The sequence below is a fragment of the Muscardinus avellanarius genome (assembly GCF_963383645.1).
Source record: "Muscardinus avellanarius genome assembly, chromosome: 5".
In the NCBI taxonomy this organism is placed as follows: Eukaryota; Metazoa; Chordata; class Mammalia; order Rodentia; family Gliridae; genus Muscardinus; species Muscardinus avellanarius.
Window position 1 is genome coordinate 15,259,394 of NC_137790.1, and position 19,433 is coordinate 15,278,826.

The 19,433-nt window shown below is 37.7% G+C and overlaps 1 protein-coding gene across 1 annotated transcript; it reads left to right on the forward strand.

Annotated features, from left to right (window-relative positions):
* Positions 1 to 333: 333 nt before the first annotated feature.
* Positions 334 to 957, forward strand: KRTAP26-1 (keratin associated protein 26-1; the record flags this gene model as incomplete). Its single annotated transcript, XM_080696469.1, has 1 exon — positions 334 to 957. The coding sequence occupies one exon, from the start codon at positions 334 to 336 to the stop codon at positions 955 to 957; it is 624 nt and encodes a 207-aa protein (XP_080552595.1).
* Positions 958 to 19,433: the final 18,476 nt, after the last annotated feature.

Sequence of the window (19,433 nt, forward strand, 5' to 3'; positions counted from 1 at the left end):
TTGATTGGAACTGTTCACAGCCTTCAAACATGTCTGTCTGGGTTAGATAATTTAAGGAGGCATCCTATTAAAATTTAGTTGCACTGGCTTAGAGATATACTTGAATAATGGAAGGCATAGCAAGGAACATGTAGTTTTATGGGGGTTGGGAGCCCCACTTCCTGGGCTATAATCAGGAAGCCTGATGCAGCTTTACACAACCAGGGGGAAGAGTCTGTACACAGAGCTGCCACTCTCCAGGGATATATAAAGAGCCCAGCAAGCTAGGCTAAGAATGCAAACTGAGGCACTGCCTTCTCTCCTTCACCCGCAGCCTGCTCTCAAAACCTCACTATGTCTTGCCAAAACTCCTTCTCTGGAAACTGCAACTCGGGATCTCTCAGAAATCCTGCCCATATTCCTCTCACCCCTTCCGTCGCCATCTGCCCTGCAAACCTGAGCTGCGGAGATGTCCTCTATTTACCCACTAGCTGTCAAGACTCAACCTGGACCACAGACAACTGCCAGGAGACCTGTGGCCGGCCAGCTAGCTGCCAGCCGGACAACTTGGAGACCTCCTGCTGCTCTTCTACTACGTACTATGTGCCCAGACCCTGCCAAGGAACCAATTTTCTGCCTGGTTCTTCCTTCATCTCCAGCTCCTGCCTCCCAGTATCCTGTAGACCGCTGAGCTACGTTCCGGGCAACTATCGTCCATTCAGCCCCCAGATCAATTGTTTCCAGCCTGCTGGCTGTGTGTCCAGTGGCTATCGCCCGCTCACCTGCTTGCCCAACAGCTGCAGACCCCAGGGCCTGGTTACCTATGGATGCCGCCCCTCAGGTTGTTCGACCTATGGTCCTCAAACAGTCCACGTTGTGTCTGGGAACCTCAGACCTCTGCAGTCTTTCTCTGGTGGTTGTCAACCCCAGCCTCTGTTCAGCACCTGCCGTCCATATTGCTCTGCACAAGGACAGTAACTTTCTCATTCCAACTTTTAGGCATGAGGAATCATGCCTAAAAATGTGGCTATTCAATGTTTCTCAGGTATGGGGAAAATGTATTTGATTCACACTATAATAAAGGAGATTAAATCACAATTAAGAATCAGGTTCATCTTTTTTCCTTTTCTGTGACTTTATTCTAAGGACCTCAAGTGCTCACAAGATACCTAGATAGGACAGGTGATACTCAACCATAAGCTCTTATCTGGTGGGAGGTGGGTGGCTTGATGGTTCATTCCTTAAGCTGTTTAGAAGTCTAGAAACTTGTTTAAATGTCCTTTAGTGGAGGTTATGGTGAAATGACAAAATTAGCAATAATTGCTCTAACCTCTCTCTTCCACTGAACACATTTCCACCAAAATGCTTTAAGTGCAAACTTCGCCATACATTTCTGCTTAAACGTCTCATGGTTCCTATGATTCACAACCATAAAATAAAAATCCAAACCCCTCAGCAAGATGTGCATTTTCTTTCATTGTCCCTCTCCCTCCTACCTCTCTGGCTTTGTCCCCTTCTGCTAAATATTGCTAACGCTAAGCTCCTACAATCCTGTCTTACACATACATCTCCAAAGATGTACTTTTTATTCTTTTTTTTGTGGTACTGGGAATAGAACACAGGGGCCTTCTACATCTGGGCTATAATCCCAGACCTATTTTATATTTTATTTGGAGACAGAGTCTCTTAAATCAGCTGAGTCTGGCTTCGAACCTGCATGATCCTCCTGTCTCAGCCTCCCAAGTGCAGGGATTACAAACTGCACCACCACGCCCAGCTAAGATGTGCTTTTTATAATCACCCCCAGGCATCCTTTCACAAATACCACCATCCATATCGGGCTCTACTTCTCTGTCTTCTTGAAAGCTCATACTTACTTTTAAAATGCACTCCAAGTTCATTTATTAACTTGATGATTTATTCATCAAAAAATGTATCTTCTATGTGCCAAACCATGTTTCAGTCTTAAAAGATACAGAGGTGGACAAAACTGGCATGAACTGTCAGAGTTCACTGAAGTCATATACTGCGGGAAAAATCTCAGTTGAAGATTGGTTTTTCCTTCATTCGACATGATGTGTGTGTTGGGGGCATATATTTTATGAAGTCAAAGGTGAATGTTCACCTTTTTGAGTGACTGGGATATCCAGAAACAACTAGCATGCAGGAAAGATAAGAGTGGCCAGAAGGTGACTAGCAGCTTTTCCTTTCAGACAATGAGTGTGCCTCTGATTCTCAGACCCAATCTTGTCCCATAAGATTCCTGACATTGAGGCGGAATGCCAGTGCCCCTTATTATCATATTCATGCTGCAATCTTAAAGTCTATCCTATTTCTCCCTTTTGTCTTACATACTTGGCTCCCTGGATAAGTTGATGGCATCCAAGCTTTCTATTTTCAGATCCTCCCCTTAGCCCTGAACCTACTAAGAAAATTGTGCCTTGATTCTATATGCCTTTTAGCTCATACTTAGATCGATTTTTATTTTAACACCATTTTAAAATGATACTTCAATTGGAATATAGCATACTTATCCATTTGTTCACAATTTGTTACTCCAAAGATGTAGCCATTATTCTGAAATCTGAGACATATAATAGACTTACCTGTCTTTGAACTTTAAAATGAACATGTGATGTATCTACCCAAAGTATCTGTATCTGGCTTCTTTTACTACATATTATGTTTGTTGGTTCCTTTCATTTAATGCACACTAGTACTTTGTTACTTTGATTTTCTTTGAACAAAAGCTGCTGAAGCCATAACCTGAGAGAAACACTAAAATGGTACTTGTGAGAAATCGCTACAGGCTGGGTGTGGTCTAGCATGAATGCAAAAAACCCCTTAGGCGCTATAGGAGGATGGCTTACACTTTATAAGTTTAACTTCCAAGAATACTACCACCAGATTCACATGTTTCACACGGCAAATCCCTGCCAGGGAACAGGGATGAGTGATCCTAGAGAAGCCAGCTTAGAATCCCCTCCACAATAAAAACCACTGTCTAGTAGATAAGGCCACCAGAACCTTATTAAATTTGAGGACAGAGGATCTGTCCTTCTCCAGCTCTCAATATTTTTCTGGATCATTTATGTGGAAGAAAAAACACTTGGAAGGTCACAGCTCAGGACCGAGTCCAATTAAAAGGCTGAGATTTAATTACAAGATTATAGAATGCCTCCCTGCCCCTTTACCTTACTACCAGCAAGTCTCCAATATAATAACAGTGGGTTACAGATGAAAGAGCTATTTAATGCAGATTCTCCCTGAAGAGGAGTTCCTAGGAAAGCCAAAAGGCCGAAGAAGAAGACTAAATCCAGGATAGTATAGAAATAAAAACCCTCTGGCACCTACGACTATAGCAAATATCAAACACAGCTCAATTTCTAGCCAGATTAACTTCAAATACCATGCCAGAGGCATATTTATCTCAGTTTCTATTACCAGATGTAGCATGGCTCACTTTCAACAACATAAAATAAAATGGTATGTCAACAGCAAAGAGCCAAAACAAAAATACTAAAAATAAAAACACCTCCTGAGAAAAGAGTAGGCATCAACATTAGACATAGATATTAAAATTATCAGAAAAATTAAAGTAACTCCAGTGAACATGGTCATAAATCTAAAAGGAGAAGGAGGGAGGGAGGGAGGGAGGGAGGGAGAGAGAGAGAGAGAGAGAGAGAGAGAGAGAGAGAGAGAGAGAGAGAGAGAGAGATACTACGTACAAAAAAGACAGGGAATGCAAACAGAGAGAAATTCAAATAATTTTAAAAATGCTGCAAGTCAAAAGTACTACCATAGAAACAGAAGTTTCTTTGATTGTCTTGGGAGACTAAACATGGCCAAGGAAAGAATCAGTGAGTTTGATGATGGGTCAAGAGAAACTTCCCAAACTGCAGTGCATACAGATTTGGATAATAGTAGTAATAAAGAAAACAGAACACATGAGAACTATGGAATAAATTCAAAAAGTGTGACATAATACTAATTTAAATATTGAAAAAAATAGAAGACATAACTTAATCATGGTTGAAGACTTTCAAAGTTTAATAATGAACACAAAATCAGAGATTCAGAATGTTAGAGAATAGGATTGAAAAACAAATATAATAACAACAAAAAATTATACCTAGGTGTAATTAGGTATGTCATATTCAAACAGCAAGTAAAGATAAAGTATTTTTTACAAAAGAACACCCAATCTATTGAGGACCTAGGATAAGAATCAGAATGATCTTGTTACAAATCTTGCCATTTTGTACCTCATTAAGATGTATGATTACAATGCACCCATTAACCAAGAGAGTGTAGAGGAATATTTAAAATGTATGCAGTGGTGTTCCCATTTAAGGCATCCTTCCATTCATCATTTAAATGATGAAACCAGTCATTTGCTTTGTTTTGTTTTTCTGAACTATGCTTTCTAAAAAGGCCATGTTATGATTTGGATCTGGATGTCTCCAATATATTCATATACTGATGGCTTAATCTCCTGGATGAATCCATTGATGAATTCACAATCTGAATGGACTCTTGGGAGGTGGTGGAAACTCTTTCCCCTCTTCTTGAACATATTGGCAAGTATCCAATATGTTCTGTCCTCTCCCCTTCCCTCCCTCTTTCCTCCTCCCTCTTCTTTCCTCCTCTCTCTTTTTCTCCCTTCCCCGCCTCTCCTCTCCTCTTCTCTCTCTCCCTTTTTCTCTCTGCTTCCCCACTACTTTGAAGTGAGCACTTTATAGCTCTCTCTCTCTCTCTCTCTCTCTCTCTCTCTCTCTCTCTCTCTCTCTCCTCTCTTTCTCTCTTCTCTCTCTTCTCTCTCTCTCCTCTCTTCTCTCTCCTCTCTCTCTCCCTCTCTCTCTCCCTCTCTCTCCCTTCTCTCTCTTCTTTCTCTCTCTTTTTCTCTCTCTTCTCTCTCCTCTCGCTCCCTTCTCTCTCTCCTCTCTTTCTCTCTTTTTCTCTTTCTCTCTCTCTCTTCTCTCTCTCCTCTCTCTCTCCCTTCTCTCTTTCTCTCTCTCCTCTCTCTCCTCTCTCTCCTCTCTCTCTCTCTCTCTCTCCTCTCTCTCTCTCTCTCTCTCTCTCTCTCTCTCTCTCTCCTCTCTCTCCTCTCTCTCCCCTCCCCTCCCTTTCCCCTTCTCCTTTTCTCCCCGCTCCCCACTTCCATGAGCTGAGAAGCTCTCCCCCCACCACTTTCTCCCTGGATGATGTTCTTCCTCACCTCAAGCCCAAATCAATTTATCCAGCTGATCATCGTCTGAAATCTTCCATGTCCTGATCAAAAATAAATATTTGCTTTTTAAAATTGATTATCAGATAATATTTTGATCACGGTAATGAAAAACTGATTAACACAGGCCCAGATGACTATTTAAACATATGAACTGTTTCAGTTGGATAACTCAAGCCATATTTTCTGGCAGAGTTGATGGCTACATGTTTATCCATTGATGTTATTTCAGCATGCAAAATCATTCAGTAAACCAGGAATTCTTACCAGGTGCTAAGCTTTTGTTCTGTGTGCTGGGAATATAATAGTAAACAACTCAATCTGGGAAAGTGACAGACAGAAAATAAGTGATAGATACTAAAAGGGAAATATGATAATATTAGAAGTATAATTAGTATAAAGAAGATAAAATAATATTATAAACAAAGAAAATAGCTACTCTTTCAACAAGATCAGAGATATTTTGTTTTTTTACAAAATGACACTTGAATTATACCCATAAAATTAAAAGACCACCCTGTGATGAACTAAGGAAGGTATGTTTTAAGCCTGAAGGACAAGGTCAAAGGCAGGTACTTGGGGATGATGTAGATCAAAAGGAGGCCAATATAGCTGGAGGGAAGTGAATGAGGAGAGAGTGAGAGGGATAATTTGCCAATATGTTCAAAATATTAGACTCTTGCTAACATCAGGGTCAACCTCATCAGGTATGAATAAAATGTGTTTAGCAAGCATTGGTTGTTTTCCAAAAGCAGAGTAAACTCAGCCAGATGGGTCTCTAATAGCGATGAATATTTCTCTAAGACTTATAAATCACAGTAGTTTGCGGAAACAGTAAAACTCAAAGTGGTCCATATGACAAAAATAGCCCGATTCTCTTATAAGATGATTCTTGAATAGAACTTGCAAATAAAATTCTCAGGATTTATTAATAAGTCATTCATCTACTGGATTTACTCTACTTTCTGACCTAAGATTTACTAAGGGAAATGTATGTCAACAAGGGAGGCAGGAGGGGTGGTTAGGAATATTTTTATTTTGGGCTGTATGTACTGGACTAGCAGTTATGCAAGGGTAAGCAACAATATTCTCCTCTTGATATTTTGGCATTCTCCTACACACTCCTTTATTTCTTCTGATAAATAAAAAGAGAAAATGGCACAGTTTGAAATTTCAGATAGATCTTTCTAAATTGTGTGATAATTAACTGCAATGTTTTGATTCTTATGACAACAGAAGTGGGAAGCATAGTCCGTTTGAGATTGTAGAAATGGAGAAATGGTATTTGGATGTTGTGCCTTTCACAGTCGTGCAGAGAAATCTAGAACTCTTCCCTTAAAATATTCAATATCTTCCTTATTTGATTATGTTGTTTATTAATTTTCAAAAAAAATCTACTCAACCAATACCTTGCAAACATCTTGCTCACTTTTTTTTTTTTTTTTTTTTTGTGGTACTGGGGTTCCTGGAAGCCCTTCTACCTCCGGGCTACACTCCCAAACCTATTTTTACATTTTTTTTTATATGGAAACAGGGTCTCCTAAGCCAGCGCACGTGGCTGGCTTCGAACCTGCGTGATCCTCCTGTCTCTGCCTCCCAAGCGCGGGGATTACAAGCCTGCGCCACCACGCCCAGCTTGCTCACTTTTTGAAGGTTAATAAATCACATATATACAAATTGGAACATCAGTGTAAACTTCACAAGAATTTCAAAATAGAAATCATTGTCAATTCAGTATCTTTCCTGACGTGTTTAACATGAGAGTTCTTAAACATTTGTTTTACCTTGTTAAATGTCCAAGTATTTGTCTTCTCTCAAATTATTTGGATATTTCATGTCCTTTTGACTAATTTCCTCACTTCTTTGTAGAGGAAATTGATCTGCACTTTGAATACATTCCTTTAATATGCCTATGTTCTTTTAATCAAATGGGCACCTGCCATTAATGGATATCAATTATTGCTGACATGTTTTCTATGATTATTTTCCTGTTTTTATTAAAAATGCAACTGTTCAACATTTGAGTTACATATTAAAACAAAAACACCTTGTTCTACCTCTGACTAATCTAATTTGTGCTTATAGTGTCTAACAATGAAACCAAGAATTATAAACACACACACACACACACACACACACACACACACACACACACACAAAATGAGGTTTCTAGCAATTGTCTTGATAAACAGCATTGATTATGGATTAATGAAAACATCCATGTCCTGTGCATACCCTGGTACTTTCGTTCATATTGTGGATGACAGTGACCTTTTCCAAGTGAGTGAGTGGCCTTTATATGACATCTGGGTCTCCAAGATGTCATGAGCAGGCATTTTCTGCACATAAGGCACCTATAAAATGTGCCCTACACAGAAAATGCTGGAAGTGGGAGATTTCAGGATGAGCTAACAGAAAATCTTCAAAGTTCATATCACAACAAGGATGGACTAAAGAAGAGCTCGTTGGTATTGACAGTGTAGTGTCAAACACATCATTCTGATAAAGGTCCCCCACTTGATACAGAGAAATGAAGCTACAAATTGGACATTTGATATATGGATCTTTCAAATGGTGGAAATTTGTAGTGTTATAAAAGTAAGCCAAACCTTTCTATAGTAATTTAATTAATAAGAGCATCACTGAACTCTATAGTCCCTAAAAAATGTATATAACGCTATTTGGTGGATTTCTTAATGCCCCATGCTACATTAATCAAAACATGAAGTTAATAATAAACAGCATGTAATTATTTGATGCCTCACTGTAGAATATGATAAAGTGCCAATCTTTTGAAATTATACCTGTGAACAAATGCAATATTGTCTACACTGTTTGCTATACTTTGCTAATTACAAGTATGCTGACCAACTCCATCAAAACACATCTATAAACCTATTTACATATGTAACATGCCTCTTTTCAACAGAAACAGTCACTTCAAAATGATTCTAGAAAATTGTTTCACAGGAAGATTTAAGGAAATAAAAATATTAAATTATGGGAGTTCATCCTTCCTTCCATGCAAGTATCTATCATGCACCTGCTTGATTGCAATCAGCTGGCAGAGATGTACACTTGTAGTTCCCTAACTCTCAGAGAGAGCTGGATTACAGGTGTTCTGGCTTGTATTTGCTCTTCCATTGCCTTATTTTCTCATCCAAAGTCAAAAGGTATTCGCCTTGTCTGAAAAATAAAATAATGAATTTTGTTCTTGAGCAATGTGCATCCCTTGTGAATTACTTAAAAACAAATAAAAGAAGGATGTAGAGTTTGCAATGTTGGTCATACTCCTAGGAGTGGGATCTTCAAAATATTTTCTAACCCCAAACCATAGATTTATGGAGAATGATTAAAATTATTTTATTTTCACGACATGGAGGAAGAAAGTTTACTTAATAAATATTTTTGCACAGAACATTCAAGCAGGAATTTAGCCTTTTCTAGGTACTTAAAACCAGTGGTTGCAAAAAAAAAAAAAATTGAGAGGACACAGATACAGAAAGATGGACATACCCACATATACACACAGACACGATCACACACACACACACACACACACACACACACACACGCACACATACAATTTTGCTGCCTGTACACTTTTCTGTTTCTCTTAATTCCATGCATACTTCCTCTGGATTCCAGTATAAATAGGCTATGTCATTAGATTTAACCACACAATGGGAAGAAGAAAACACATAGGACAATATTTTGCAGCCTCCACAAAGCACATCCCTTGCTCCTGTTTGTTCTAATGGCAGCTGTATGGATGCACCTCCATTCCTCATTACAATAGAGGAGCACTTTCCATTTTCTTTATGAAATTCTTACTGGTTGATAAATATCTGGTATTGTCAATTCAGCACACACTGCATCTCTGGAGACGATGATGACCTGTAAGATGTATCTATAATACAAATTTATGAATTGATTACAGAGCTCTCTCAACTGCAGGGTGAAAAGATTGCTATATTTTAAAGCAGACTTGAAACCTTGTTTCCTATAGATAAACTGACTCTCCATTACTCTATTTATTATTAGGATGAAGCAGTGTATTAAAATACACTTTTATTTCCTTTCACGCAGTGCAGAGAGAGGGTGAAAAAGAAGAAAGGGAAGAAATACAGGGAGGGAGAAGAGAAAAATGTGCTCAGGCTAGAGCGTGAAACTATGTTGATAATAGGTAACTTGGTGTTTTTCTTTAAATTTGTACCTCTATACTCATCCATTCAACAATATGATTTATTTCACAAGTGTTTTAGAGTTGCTGTTTTGTTCTGAGCAATATTCTAGGTGCTGCTGACCACAGTAGGCAATGACCATTCTCCTGAATCTTCCACATCTGTAGACAGATGTCTGTTTCACATGTACAGCCATGTTAATGACTTGGAACAGGGAAGGAGGACATTACTAAAGCTTTAATCTAATGTTTTTCTCTATAACTGCTTCATCAGATTTCAAAACTATTTGGTGTATGTGTGAGGGTGGACGTGTGGAGAACATTTTCTGAACAATGCTTGTAGAAAGAGTTAAGAGTTTCTGTCTTAGTATCTCCTAGGATTCAAGGCATTTGTGTACATTTTATGTTAGATATATCTAATCAGAGAATTTAAGAGTTGGTAGATGCCAATTGTTTTATTCACTGTATCCTTAGCAAAGCTTTGTAAAGGCATACTAAGTATACTGGATTTTGGGTGTAATTTAAACTCTCTGAATATGAGCTACTAATGGGTAAGTCTAATAATCCATTTTCCCCTAAAGACTCACCATATTTATTTTTGTTGAAGAAATGTTTTATTTATTTTTAAGTTTTTTATGGGTGCAGTGTAGTCATACATCTTAATGGGATATAAGATGGTAGAGGCATCCATGCACACATCACTCATTTAGCCCTTCCCCAATTCCCATCCCATTCCCTCCTTATCATGTTTGGCTTAGTGATTGACTTTGGTATGGTTACGTATGTTCGGATGCAACTGGAGAACATTATATTAAGTAAGATTAGTCAGGCACAAAAAGTAAAAATAGGATACTCTTCCTAATATGTGGATGCTAGGGAGAACAAAGGTCATAGGAGGAATTCTAGATGAGTCAGGAGAACCATAGATGAGCAAATAAGGTGACCTAATTGAAGAGGATGAAAGGAGAGAAAAGAGAAATTCCTCAATGTGCATCATCTACCATACGTTTTAAAGCAATCCTTGGTTCACTGGTAAAGAGTCCCCTGAAACTATTCTTTCTGAAAACATTCATATCCTTCTAGCTTCTTATGAAAGTTGTCCTTTTTGAAATATATTGCAAAAACAAATAAAGATAACAAAATATGAACATATACAGCAAAACCCTCTAAAAAATAATGTGATTTGGGTAGGTAAGTTTTTTCTTCAAATGAAATAATAATATAAAGCAGAAAGAAGAACAATGCCCAAACAAATTCTGGTGGATTCACTACTCACCATGAAGTCCATGGAGGCATGGCAAAATCTCTCAGGACTTTGGGATCCACTTCATTTCAGACATTACAGTTAATTTGAATTCCACAAGATAGCATATGGGTTTGTTTATTTATTTATTCATTCATTTTCAGTATTGGGTTATGGGACCCATAGACATTCTACCTCTGAGCTACAACCCCAGCCCTATTTTGTATTCTTTATTTTAAAACATGGCCTCACTAAGTAGCTGAGGTTGGCTGCGAACCCGAAACCTCCTGCCTCAGGCTCCCAAGTTCCGGGATTACAAGCGTGCGCCACCACACCCAGCCTGTTTGTTTGCTTTGTTTTGTTTTTGTGGTACTGAGGACTGAACCCCAAAACATTCTACCCCTGAGCTACATACCCAGTGCTATTTTTTTTTCTCCAACATTGTTTCACTAACCTGCAGAGGGCCTCATTAAGTTGCTGAGGCTGGCTGTGAATTTGCCATCTTCTTGTCTCAGCTTCCCAAGCACTAGTATTACAGACAGGCACCACCATGCCTGTCAATACTGAACATTTTAAAGTGGCAATATTTACATGGAAGTATAATCTAGATATAACTTTAGAATAAATGAGAATATTTTACTTTGAAGACGTTAGTTTATGAAAAGCCCACCACAAACACAAAACGTTTCCAATTTCTCCTTTTTCCTCTAACCAGAACCGGTAATATTTCATGGGTGAAGATCCATCTTGTTTTGTGAGCCACTAGCCCATCCTTTGTTCTCTTATATCAACCACTTCCAGATGAGAGCACTTATATTCTTCCTCCCTCTTGCACTATAACCTGAAGAAGGAATTCCATTTTGACAGGTTATGACCCTAGCTTTTCTTTTGATATAATAAGAATGAATGTAAAGAGCTAGAAAAGGAGTGTTTGAAAATTATGAGTTACACTACCTAAGAAGGCTGTAGGCTGTATTTTCATTGGCATCTGAACCACTATTAAGGGAATTACATCGGGTAAAAGAATCTCAGCAAGAAATAATTGAGGGACTGCCAGAGAGTAGGGAGGATATTTTGGAAATTGACCTGAAAATAATGACCACATTTGAGAGTCAAATTAGAGAACGTATCTAACTCTTTGTAAATTCACTGTTACTTCATGTCTTTCAGCAACCTTTACTCTTTGGGAAGCTATTGCTACATTCCTTTGCTTATCTCTTGTTCTCTGATGGCTGATCTGCACTTCTGCTTATTAAATCATTGCCAACTTGCTTCCTGGACTGCTGCCAAGGAAGAGAACTGTGGTGAACCCACCAGCTGCCAACCAGGATACAATGAGCTTAGCGACTGAGAGACCTCTTGCTGACCTCCTCCTGACTGCCCCGTGTCCAGATCTGTCAGGAAACTGACCTTGGTCCTGCAACTCCTTATATCCCAGTTCAGGTCATCTACAAAAAGACATCAGATGCCAAGATTCCCAATTAATGGCTGCCATCTCCTGACCCATCTCTCCTGTGTCTTCTAGCCCTTGAATTACATGCATGGTAGTGGCTTCCCTTTGATTTGTGTCTCTTATTATAGCCAAGCATTGACGGGGTGAAGAGTAGTGGCAAAACACTTACTTTATTGTCCAGTAATTTTAGATCTCTACGTGGCACATCTGGTGGTTTCAAAGACTTGAATTTTCTCTAAAGGATTTGGCATTTACCTTCCAGTAATTTTAGTTAAGCAGAATCAATATTAGTACTGGATTTCTTGTTTAAAATGCCCTGACATATATAAAAGCTTACAAAAACCTTTCAAATTGAATTTTTTTTTTTTTTTGTACCAGTTGTTACAAGATTCTCCAGGACAATATGTTAGGGTATATGGGGACAAAAAAAAAAAAAAAAAAAACCACAGTCCAACAGCAAGGAACAGGCTTTATTTAGGAATAAAACATGGAAGGAGGCATCTGACCTGGGAGAGCCTACAAGTCAGAAATCCCTCTTTCTTACAGGCTAGGGGCTTTTTATAGAGCAAGGAATGGGGTTGGTAGGCATAGGAATGGAAATAGAAGTCACTGGTCAGTGGCTTGTGGCCACATCATCTCAGGGAAGGGATATGGTTAGGGGGCATTTCTCTTTCTTTGTTCATGTCCTTGGTCCTCCTCAGGCATGACCTCATGGTAAGACCTTCCAATCTCTAACGCAGCATTTGTTTACATGTCTCCCAGCCTGTGTGAAACAATTTGCTTTTTAACTCCTAATGAATGTGCTTCCTTAGGCCCTGCGACTATGATTTTTGCTAATATTCAGTTGCTAGTTATAGTAAATTTAGGATGTTTTTAGTTAGTGAGAAAGGTCTGTCCACTTGGTAAAGGTTGATAAATATCACCTGAGTCACAGAGTTCTTCATTGGTTTAATCAGCAAACATATATTGACTTTCAAAATTGTGCCAACTCCTATTGTATCATTTTCTGTAGGTTTTTCTGTGTATTGGTCATTCTAGGGTCTTCTTATCATTAATAAACTATTCTGATTAAATCCTGCCTCAAAGCTTCCTTCTGAAGCACTCATGGGCAGGACTCAAAGAGATTAGTTCTCATTCAGTGAGATTCACAGAGTCCAATATAAAGGAAAGTACTTGGGGTTCACTCTACCTTTTCACAGTTCTCGCAGAGGTAGCAGGTATTCAGAATTGTGTAATCCTGTGTACGAGTCTCCAAGAGATTGTGATTAAAAACACAAAAGTACTAAGTAAACATGATGAGGGATAGGTATGCGTGAGCTACCAGTGACTGTTGTGTAAACTATGTGTGTGAATTCCTCAGAATTAACAAGGGTCTGTAGCAACCCCATCAACTCTTCTGCAACTCAGAAAATTATGCTCCAGTTATTTATAATGCAATATTTTGGAATTAATTACACTACTTACTGAAATGGATGAATTCTAAGAGTAAACACACAAATATACAGAGGTTAACATTTTTTTTTCTGAACTTTATCCACTAGTACTCACAAATTAGTCAAATGAGTTGGTTCACAGTGATATTACAATAACTAATTTTAGGTTTACTCACACTAAGTTAGTTTTCTACAATTTGTTAAAAATGGGAAATCAGATAATTAAAAAAAAGTAGCCTCGCACACTCACCAAGATATTGAAGAGCACCAATCAATGTCATGTATGTCTGTTTTCCATTCCTTATAAAGAGAACCACTGAATTGTAAAGAATGTTCTTCATTCTTCACTTGGCTATTGCCTGGTGGTTTGTTGGGAACTTAATAACAAGGTTACTCACCATAAAGCCAGTTAACTTTACCTCCTTTCCTGAGAAATAAACTATATGAAAAGCTACAATTACTTGCCCAGTTATTACTACCTATATCACCTACGAAGGTATATTATCATCAATGTTTTACAGCCCATAATCCTGATATTTACCAATATTGTGACCTTTTTCACTCTCTGACTCTAGTCAGAGGAAAAGATATTCTCATTCTTAAATGTGGTATCTTTTCTTAATAAGGATAGCAAGAAATACTTGGTGAAATTTCATAAAAGTTGGCTTATCCATTTAGCTCTGCTTCTTAATAATTGTGACCTGGATAAATTGAGTAAACTTTTAAATTTATCTTCTCATCAGGAACAAACCTGCTTTTCTGCTTCAGAAAGCTTCCATAAATGTTAAATGAAGTGAAATAGGAGAAAATACATCACAAATTGTACACGAGTGCTATTAACACACAAGTTACGATTAAAGAGCAGCTTATTTTGACAAAAGAAGTTGAGTCCCAGTAGCCTATGGCAAAAGCTAATAAAGAAATGAAATAAGCCTGGAATAGTGGTGTATGCTTGTAATCCCAGCATTCAGGAGGCTGAGACCAGAGGATCGTGGACAACCTCAGCTACTTAGTGAAGCCCTCTGCAACTCAGTGAGACCCGGTTTCAAAATAAAGAATAAAAAATAGGGCAGGGGGTGTAGCTAGGAGGTCGAATGGCCCTGGGTTCCATCCCCAGACCCACACATACAAGAAAAAAGAAATGAAATAAACAAATATAGAGCATTGCTCATGTTTTGCAAAAGTCCCTAGGTTTACAGTAAAGTTATAAAGGTTAAACAGAGGCATTTTATATACTCCATATCTAGATGTTCTTATTAATAACCACTTACATTATATTTATATTTGTCACAATTAGTGAAGAAATGTAGATTTATTTGGAGGTAAAGTTTGAGAACACGTACGTGTGTGTGTGTGTGTGTGTGTGTGTGTGTGTGTGCATGTGTGTGTGTGTGTGTGTGCGTGTGAAAAGATAAAGTAGTGGACTTGTAAGACCTAAAGTAGTAGTTTATTAAACTTGTTTATTACTTGAAAGTTATCCTAAGAAATTATCCCCTATGCTCAAAAAGAATACATATAGAAAAATGTCATAAAAGAGAAATGGCAATCATTAGTCTCAAATAAGTTCTTATAATTAAGAAAAATATCATCATAGTGAACTATAACATGTGAGACATATATTTAATTATATTTAAAAAAAGAGCAGGGTGGAATATAAAGAAATTTACCAAGTGATGTGTTCATGTATGAAAGTGGCATTTTAAATCTCACTATAATGTATAATTATAAATATAATTTATACCCAATAAAAGTATAAAGATAAATTAATTTTCTTTATGTCTTTGATGTTTACATATATGAAGAAGATTTAAATTAGATGATTTGGACACCCACTTTTAGGCAGGCATAGCTGACGCAGAATATGTTATTCTCTATAAAATAATAAAAATGTAAATTAAATATCTGAAAAATAAATTTTTCAGAACACTTGGGATAAGAGGCTAAAGATGACATTAACACCTGAATGACACAAGGGTGAGGTCTGAATAGAAAGAAGGTTCCAGGGATCTGCAGAGTCACCCAAAGCAGTCATTGAGTCTCAATGATCCTGCCATCCTCTGAGGAAGTGCTGTGAAGCTGGGGCAAGGGCCCCCTGAAAGAGCCGAAGAGAGATTCTGACCTCACGGATGTCCACGAATAGTTTATTTTTCTGCCAGACAGAGTTAAAAAAAATAGAGGACTTAGAAAGACTTTTTCAGTGCTGGGGTAAAAGTGACCCTAGTTTAAATGCTGCTTTTATTCACTTAATGATGCTTACAGGAAACACTCTAATGGTCAGATTGTTCCCCGGTAAATTACCTGTGTCCCAGAACAGAGCTCAAAAATATTAATGAAACACAAAAATAAGCAACTCACACAAAAAATGAAAAATCATAATATCTTGAATCCAACTGAAAATTACCAAGCAAGCAAAGACTTTGGGAACTAAGACTTACATTAGGGAGAAAAATAATTCAATCAAAATGAACCCATAAGTGACACCGATGATAGAACTATTGGGAAAGGACATTAAAAGAGTTAGTGTAATTGTATCAATATGTTTAATAAGTTAGAGGAATCATTGTTCATGTTAAATAGCAAAATGAGAAATTTAAATAATGATCCAAATGACTTTGGTATTAACATACTAGACAATGCCAAATAAAAGATTAATAAATTCTCTAAATAGATTTAGGAGCTAACTTAAATGAAAAGCAGACAGAAATACTAAATAAAATGAACCACACTAAGCTGATTTATTGAGGTCTTTCATCACTTTACAAACACATGGTATAAAATGCAGTATACATATTGTTCGTTCACAAATTAATCAAAGTCAATCACTCAGCAGAACATGAGAAGGAAGGAGGGGGAGAAAACGGAGTGGGAACTAAGGAAGGGCTGAAGGAGTGATGTGTGCATGTGTGCCTCTACCATCTTGTACTCCATTAAGATGTATGATTACAATGCATCAATAAAAAAAAAATACAGATAGCTCAAGAAAGGAAGTTGAAGTTTGTCCTTCTCTCAGATTTGCCTGTAATAGACTCAAATTCCTGCCATTTCCATGGTCTATGAAAATCCTGTACCATGATGTGGTTTATAAAGTTCCCTTGGAATTCTGACATGAGTTCTTCCTAGTCTGCTTTCACTAGTTTATTCACAATCCTCACAGAAGCTATACTTTGCTCTTTTCTACTGTCCATAAAAGAAGTAATATCACTACTGTGAATATTTTTCAAGTGGTGTAGTAAGGTAACAAATTAATTCTGGGAGCTTCAAAACTCTAATTTTCTAGTACAAAGAAATGCATTTCTTTCTAAATCTGACTTTGACACTTATGACATATATACCAATCAATATGCTCAAAATAACAAAGCAACCTCTTTGGAAGTGGTTCATCTTCAAAAAAACAATGAGAGCTATGAATGGCTTTCTTAAATGTATTTTTGTTGGTACATTGTAGTCAAACATCTGAATGGAATACAAGACTTGTGAGGATATACAACCACACATCACCCAACTAGCCTTTATCCAATCCCCATCCCATCCCATTCCTCTACCTTGTCTCCATGATTAATATAGTGATTGACTTTGATATATTTGTTTAAGTACATCATGTGCTTCAAAGAGATTCCATCTTCCCCTCTTCCATCCCCTCAGATAGGTCACCTTAGTTGCTCCTCTATCAGACCCCTTCTTCAACTAGAGTTTCTCCTATTACCCATTTCTCCTTAGTTTTTGCACATTAGAGAAAGCATCTGATTTTTTATTTTTTGTGATATTTCCCTGTGGATGCCACACAGCAGGCTCCAATGCCCTCCTCCCAGCCCTGGCATTGGCCTTGCTGCAGGAAAGGCTTTGATCCTGGCCTTGCAGGCCTGGCACCAGCCTCGCCACCTGGCAGTCTCTTATTCCAGCCTCTCAGGCACCAGCACTGGCCTTGCCTCACAGCAGGCTCCAATCCCTGCCTCCCAGGCCCTGCCACCAGCCTCACCATAGGGAAGGCTTTGATCCTGACCTCCCAGGCCTGGCACCAGCCTCGCAGCATAGCAGTCTTCTATCCAGGCCTCGGAGGTCCTGGCATTGGCCTTGAATGGCTTTTTTCATGTTGCATTTGTGTGATTTGCTTTGGACATAAGCCACCATTGTTTATTTCACTAAATATGAGTTGTATACCAAATGAATAACAAAAATACAAATACATCCTTATTCACAGTGACACCATATTATTTATGCCATGGGTATCCAATGGTGGAGATGTAGCTATGAGGAATAACATTAGAAATATCCTCTATTTAGTAACCTAACAGACCAACTGCATGCTTGGTTGTTGGCAAACATAAAAATAAGTGAAAATTAATAATAAAGATATTTGAATTCTTGTGTATATCTGAGAACTTAGTAACTTTGAGGTCATATGTCACTAGAGAATATTTTTTTCCAGATGTATTGTCTATGTCACTTGTATATTAGATTAAATGATTTGTTAGATGACTTCTTAAAAAATTCTCCCAAATTTAGCATAAGGAGGCAAAGTATGTTGCTAGTTATAGTACACACCTCCCTATTAAATAAAGAGAATTATAACCTGATTCACTCTACTTTCAGTTTATCTGAGGATTATGAAATGCATTTATAGTGCTATCGATATTATAGGAATTCATAAAAATATGCTGGTTTAAATATACACACTGAAAGCGGTGTATACTCAATGCTGGTATGGAAGTTTTCAGATGTCTCAAATGGGGAGCACACTTATCTAATTACTAAATCCAAATCGGTAAGCCATGAAAGTGATTTAGATTTTCCAGCAGAAAAATTCAGCTAAGGATTTATACTCTTCTTCTCTAGGGAAGTTTTGCTTTCTTCCACCAACAAGGCAGTATGTGACAGAAATCTAAAAGGCAGGTTCAGGCAAAGCTACGTTGCCCATGACTGCTGTGCCTCATGTCTCAGGCAAAGTAACCTCATAAGCGACTTCACCATGCATGTACTAGGAGGATTATAGCCAAAGCCTTTTACATAAGTGTGCCTGTTTTGTATATGCAGAAAACTAATATTAGAAATTTTCATGTGAGATCATAACAATGAAATAGTATCAACTGGTAAATTCTGGCTATATTTGCTCTGACCACAAATGCCAGCTCTTCTGGTTTTCTGATTCAGAAAGATGGTCTTAACACTGAGAGCTAGGGGCAAGAAAACTATTTTATATAAGATCTATTATTTTACTTCTTCAATACGTACCACTAGAAGCATATTTCCAGATACACATTGATATAACTAGTTTTCTTAAATTAAATTCCTTGAGGAACTCACAAAATTCCATTTATCTAAATGATATGGTCAAAAATGAGTTGTACATTTTCACAATATACCAAAACTAAATTCATTGCTTTGGAAGAATGGAAATTTCCAGTTTCTTTCCATGTATAGATATAATGTGATCCCAAATAGTCAACAGATTAATATAGCTTTAGAAAACACTCAATTATAAAATAAATTATTGCCGGGCCGGATGGTGCATGCTTGTTGTTATCCCCGCTCTTGGGAGGCAGAGACAGGCGGATCGCACAGGTTTGAAGCCAGCTTTGCTAGCTTAAGAGACCCTGTTTCCAAATAAAAACATAAAATAGGTCTGGGAGTGTAGCCCGGAGGTAGACGGGTTTCCAGTAACCCCAGTACCACCCCAAAAATAATAATAATAAATTATCTGCCTTATTTAAATAATAGTGCAACTTTTCAAAGGTTTTCACCTATGAGAAAATACTCTGGAAAATAGTTATAGAAAACAAGGTATAAATGTTTTATGTATTCTATATCAAAATATCATTCTGAAATTCATATAGGTAAATGTCCAAGAAAATATGGCTTTCCTTTTGTATAGTATTTACTAAAACAGGTATGCTAACATCTTCAGTTTCATGCTAATA